The following is a 6,474-nucleotide window of genomic DNA, read 5'->3' as shown; positions in this document are numbered from 1 at the left end:
GGGGGGGGGGGGGTTCGCGTCACTGATGCACTCGCGCGTTCTTGTTCACGGCGACGGCGGCGTACGGACGGTCGGTTTGCGACTGCGGCCCGCGATCGGCAGCAACACCTGCGCGCCGCAACGGCCAACCCCTCTCCGCTCCTCCTCCCCCGGAACGTCGCACGGGACGCGGCTCTCGCTCGAAAGCGACGCGCTACGGACGGCATGTCCGCCGTCGGCTGCGTGTGCCGCTGCGACTAACCGCGGTCGACATGGCGTCAGCCGCGACGGAACGTCGCCCGGTCGCTCTCCGACGCCCGATCGTTTTACCATCATCATCACCCGGGATCGATTGCGTGTTACCGTACACCCGGTAGGCGATGCGAACGAATGTTTTGTGGACGAAAAAAAAAAAAAAAAAAAAACGGGGGGAAAGAAAAACGCGTGAACCGTACACGCGCACCGGTGCAAGTGCACGCAGTGCGGGTGCGCCGCGTTCGAGAAACACCTGCACGATTGTTGCGGGCGCACGCGCACGCGCACCACGACCGCGAAACGATGAAACCGGCTGCGGTGGTGCTCTGCGTTCGGAGGCGCCCGACTGCAGGGCTCTCCCGGCTCGGCGGCCGTTTCGTTCGGTTTATACGTTTGTTTCCCCTCCCCACCATCCGGCTCGCCGCGCGCTCTTTTTCCCCGGCAAACGCGCACGTCGTTTTCTCGTCACCGGATCACCACCGATCCGCCTACCACCGATGACGCTACCACTTTTTTTATTCCGTTTCAAAACCGTCGTCAGCATCCTCTCTCTCTCTCTCTCTCTCTCTCTCTTCGCATTACGACATTTGCAATGACATCGTTGGGCGCAACACCGTCGGCCGGTGACGTATTTCCAATTATACCGCTGCTACCCGAAAACATCTATTCTTGGTCCGGTCGGCAACCATCCGCCCGGTGGTAGAGCTGTAAAGGCCGCGTGTGGTATCCTAAGCGATTCCCGTTCCAACGGAATTTTCTTCGTCGAATGCCGCAAAACGTGTTTCTACGCAAACGACTCTCTCACCCGTTCGAAGCGGGACACTATTTCTGTCCCACGTACACGATTTAATGAGGTAAACCGAGTCTCTCGTATAACAGTTAAAGCGGCAAATTCAGTCCCGTATAAAATATTTAATGTATTAAATGTATTTTAATTACAAATATAATACTTGATATAGCTATAAATTCACCGAGTACGATAGGCGAGTGTATCTTATCGTTACAACAACGATGGATGTGATATGTGATAACTGATATATGCAAGTTTAATGTACGTAACATACAATTGCGTTGATTTAATAATTAAAAGCGTGTTAAATAAAAAAAAACCAGCATTTCACTATATTTCAAATTACCGTTTTAATTTTTACACAAGGGACTCAATTTACCTAAAATTAATAAAATGGGACTCAATTTACCAAATCCGAATATTATCTTATTACAAGTTATTATCGAAGGCTCCGCCGAAAAAATTCTAAAAACCACCATTGATTGCTACGAATGAAACAAAAAAGCCTATTTTAGATTAGACCCTGCGATATGCGAAAACCAACAGTCGAAAATCCTCTAATTACTGACTGGCCTCCTACATATTAATATCAAGAGGGTCCGCGAATTAAATTCTTAATAATTATTATTGTTTTCTATTTATTCTTCCAATTATTATTTCTTGGAATTAATGTACTATACGATAGATAATACGATAATACGATAGATATTGCGTGTACGTACGATCGAGCGTCAAATCGTCTTACAAGTTACAACCAGTAAAAGCGTAATTGGAATACATTTTTAGGGAGAGGGTGTAGAACAACAGAAGAAAATCCTCAGTTGGGGAGAAAATGCCCTCTTGTCCCCCCTCAAATACGCTACTGGTGACAACAGCGAACGATTATTGTAATTCAAAGGCGTAGAAAAAAAATATAATATGTTTTTAGCGCGGGACAAATGAGACTCCGGTTTGATACCACAAATGTAAACCGATAACCGATAAAAACTGTCGTCATTCACGAATGCGCGTGTTTTATTATGATCGAACATCCGCCGACACCGGCGTCCAAAAATAAACACAATGTTTTGACTAGGTCGATTCATTAACACTAAATGCTACGCCGTGATTATTTTTATATTCGCATTGTATCTGTATATTAGTGGCGTGGCAAGCATATTTCAAACCATAAGCAAAATATTTAAACAATGACCTACCTCCTCCCCTTCCCACATAATATATTTGTACACGAATATTAAATTGTACTAGGATTTTCCTCAATTTCTTTCAAATACTAAACCTATCTACTATATGCGCATATTAAATTATTTTTCAATGCATGCAATAAGCTAATTAATTGAAATATTTAAATAAAATATATTCATAAATACATAAGCCAAGGGATACCCAGTCCCTTAATAGGTTTCTAGGGCTAAGCTATTGCATTATAAACACGTCGTTCACCACGTCACTGCTATAAAACGTACTTCTATGTATGGTATACATCGATGACTCAAAATCACGTATGAACATGTCACTCGAAGAAAATATGTAGATTCACATAGCTCCTCGTTAACGGTGCTCTTCAATCTACATCCCAACAATTATCTAACATACTATTTATATTGTTCTTTATGTACAAGTAACTAAATTGCTTAATGTAAACTTAATTTTTGAAAATGCCAAGAATTACAAATACTACCTAAATATATTTAAGTCGTTCGACCTTTATGCTAGGAAAAGTAAAACTCAGTCCCGTAATACCAATTTGACAATGTAACTAGAATTGTGTATGCAGTTTTCCTGCCAATGAATCCAACGGCTCCTACGTATTTTAAGATATCTGTTGAATAATTTACATTTTTGTATACTCTCACAAGTAAATCTATTATTACTTTTTAATTTTATTTTATTTTTATAAAAAAGAAATATATATCGGTTGTAGGTTTAAATCGGTTGAAAAACCTATTGGCTGGAAAAAATAAAATGTATTCGTGAAGACTGAAGAAAAGATGTACTCGTTCTACGAGCCACCAGTAATTTGGTAAAGCGTTTTACTTCTTGTGGCAATAGCAAAAATACATAATTCCCGGAGAGATAAAAGTTTCGAACACGAGACAGCGCAGGTGGCGGTATTCTTTAACCATTGGAAGAACATAATGCACACTCGTCCGTTTCATCATCGGTGATCTCGGGGAATGTGCGTCTATATTGTACCTACAGTAAAGTTAACACACCGTTTCGTATATATACAAAATTCAATGACTGAAATGAAGACCGATGTACGATTACTGCAATGATACCATACCGTAATCGGTATATTCATTTATTTTTTCACTCACCTTCGTTTTCTTTTCTCTTGCACAAATTTCGTACAAAAATGTTTAAACATGTAACGCATTATACAATATTCAAATACTAGAGAATAGGAAATAATTAAATGCATTCGTTAATAAATAATGATAATACTACAATGCCGTTAATAGAATATGAAGCACGATGAAACAGAAATGAGGCACTTCGTGAAATAAATCGTTTCTAAGATGAAGGATTCAGGAGAATAATTTGTTTATTCGTAGACCTGGTTGAAAAATAAAAACCCAGATAATAGGTTTCGAAAAGAATATAGGTGTACCGCGCGGCAGTGGTAATAATATCATATCGGTCGGAAACAGTTGTGTAAACAAAACAAGTAACGCACGTGATCGCGGTACAAAAGAAATAATACTCAAATAGTGTAAATATACATGGGAAGTCCTGAGCTCGAAACCTTAATTTTTTCCTTTATTAAATCCAAATTTTAATTTATATCTTATGTATACTTTTCACTTACCTATATCTCGATGTTTGATATATCAAATTACCCACTACTGTTGTCACAATCCCTTCCTCCAAACACTCCTTTCAGCAGATACTTCAGTGACCACTTCAATCATAACTATGTGCTCCTGTCATAAAGAGATCAAAGGACGACGATATTCGTTCTTAGAAATTCGGAAATTGGCCTTACTACGGATACTTCTTGACCGCGAAACCTGAGTGAACTACAGTCGGAATAGGACGAAAACGATTTATTATGTTTCAATTGCGGCATGTCTCTTTGGAAAATCGATTATGACGCACAAAAAGAGAGATATGCCTAATTGAAGAATTATGGACCAGTAGGATTCTTGATCTAATAGTAGCACTACCACTAGATATTGTGAATTGTACGTTAAGATTTGCCGAACCCTCTATGACCTTAAATCGAATATTAAAATCATTATCCACGATTACCAATGTCTTGTCCGATTAAGCCATAACCAAGGCCCGGATATTTATGGAAAAAATATTGTTGAATATGCTCATAAAATGTATACTGTTCTAAAAATCTATGAAAATCTTCGAAATAATTACAAAATGTATGATGTAAAAATAAGACGCAACGTAATATTAATTTTGGAACGAGTACAATCACGAAATTACTAATTGTTATTTTAGATTTTCAAATTGAAAACTACACATAGTACTAATTTATTATTCATAAGAAACTGAACTTTTTTTTAATGCAGTTCTTTAGAAATATGCAATTTATAGTTATTTTTACCGAAATATACAAAAATTTAAAGAATAAAAAACCATTAATAATAATCTACACATTGTGAGACGTCGTTATTTATAATCAAAATTATTCTTGGTGAATTGTAGAAGTATTAGATTTGTAAAAAAATCCGGGCCAAGATAAATTATGAAACAATCTATAGTGTACTTATACGATGACTTATATATATCAGACACTAATTGTCAAACATGCCATTTCACGTAAACACGAAAATATTAAAATGTTTTGTATTATATTTTATTATATATTTAATATATTAAATTTTATTAATTATTATTATTATTAACGATTATTACGACACAGTGTCCCTCGACGATTTTTACTTGTGAGATTTTAATAGCATTGAAATAACAGAATTTCCACACCTTGAGAGAAACTGAACTACGAAATAATACGTTTCAGTAATTCATAAGAAAACAAACAACGCCATGAGTAAACAACGCCAATCTCGGAAAAAGTTAATTTAGAATATAAATAATATCGTGGAATCTACAATATACATAATGCAACTATTTCGATCACACGTCTATGACGACTAACTACGATTTTATAGTAAAATAATTTTGTTTTGTTCGATTGAAATGTTATTTTTCAATAACTGATCAGTACGAAAAACGCTATGATAAAATTATCGGTTAAAGAATCAACATTAAAATTGTGTGCAACATAATTATGGTAATATTATTTAAATTAATCAGACTAATGAAAAAACAAAATCTTAATCATCATGTATTATCAAGTATCAACGATGTACACATAATTAAGGATCACGAGTGTAAATCAAACAATAATTTAGAATTTCGAACTGAATATCACGGCTAATTGGTATAATTAGTGATTAAACATTCTACAAGGCACAACGTAATTCTTTTTCTGCTACGTATCGAGAATTTGTGCGTACATATCTAATTAAAATAACTACTCCTTTTTTAAATCACGGACGACGACGCGACAATCGTCAAGGTTTTGAGGGTGCAAAACTATTAGCACAATCGTTTTAACTACCTACCAAATATTCTACATTACATGTTACGGACAAAAGCGACTAGAACGGTTATCCGCGATACACACATACACACAAACACAAGTACAAGTTGATGCATTTCGTCTAATCTATCAATGACAAACAACAATAAGCCCAATGTCCGTTTACCGAGAAAATAAAAACACCGGACCTTCACACGGCGAACAACCTTTAAGCGGAAAACGGCAAGCAAAAAAAATAAATAAATAAATAAATAAAAACCTAATTATTCGACCAACGCTTACCTGCTGCACGGAATACGTGGCTCTTTGCATGACGAGGTATGTTCGACGAGACGACAATTCGCGGCGGATTCAATGAAAACGCCTACATAATCGTTATTCGACGAAATCGAGAGGTTGAGGAAAAAAAAAAGTAAAAAATCGACTGGCCGCAGGGGAAACGGTTCCGAGCGATTCGCGGAAGGATAAAATAAAAAAAAAAGGAAGAAAAATACGAATTGTCTTCGTGGTTCAATAGCGCACTGCGCGTTTCGACGGTTGGCGACGCGAACGGACGTGGTCGTCCGCACTGGCGAGCACGTGAACCTGTAATGAAACGCGGAAAAAAAACAAATAAATAAAAATAGGCTTGGTCCCGTGTCCGCCCGTCGGACAATCGTACGCAGTAAATGGTAAACAACACAATGCGACGATTTATAAATCGGACGAGATGTGTGCACGCGTGCGCGTGCGTACGTGCACGGTGTACGAATGGGATCGCGTTCGACGGAACTCTGCGAGGCTGTCGCGAGGGGCTGAACGAAAAGAGTGAAAGAGAGAGAGATTGAGTGAAAAAGCGAGTGAGTTGGTGATCGAGACTGACAGTGATAGAGTCTTTGAGCGA

General features: G+C 38.1%; 1 protein-coding gene across 1 annotated transcript in view; it reads right to left on the bottom strand.

Annotated features, from left to right (window-relative positions):
- The window catches only part of LOC112689101 (sodium-dependent nutrient amino acid transporter 1), a 76,500-nt gene extending 70,231 nt beyond the window's left edge, over nt 1-6,269 (bottom strand). Inside the window, exon 1 of the mRNA XM_025562622.1 lies at nt 5,874-6,269. Within this exon, the coding sequence (XP_025418407.1) occupies nt 5,874-5,903 (30 nt within the window). The 5' untranslated portion in view covers nt 5,904-6,269. The remainder of the gene's footprint in view (nt 1-5,873) is intronic.
- Between the last annotated feature and the right edge of the window lie 205 nt (nt 6,270-6,474).

This window comes from Sipha flava, unplaced genomic scaffold (assembly GCF_003268045.1).
Source record: "Sipha flava isolate LNK unplaced genomic scaffold, YSA_version1 42_pilon_pilon, whole genome shotgun sequence".
NCBI lineage: Eukaryota > Metazoa > Arthropoda > Insecta > Hemiptera > Aphididae > Sipha > Sipha flava.
The sequence above is the reverse complement of the archived record's forward strand: the minus strand, read 5'-3'. Positions and strand labels throughout refer to the sequence as shown.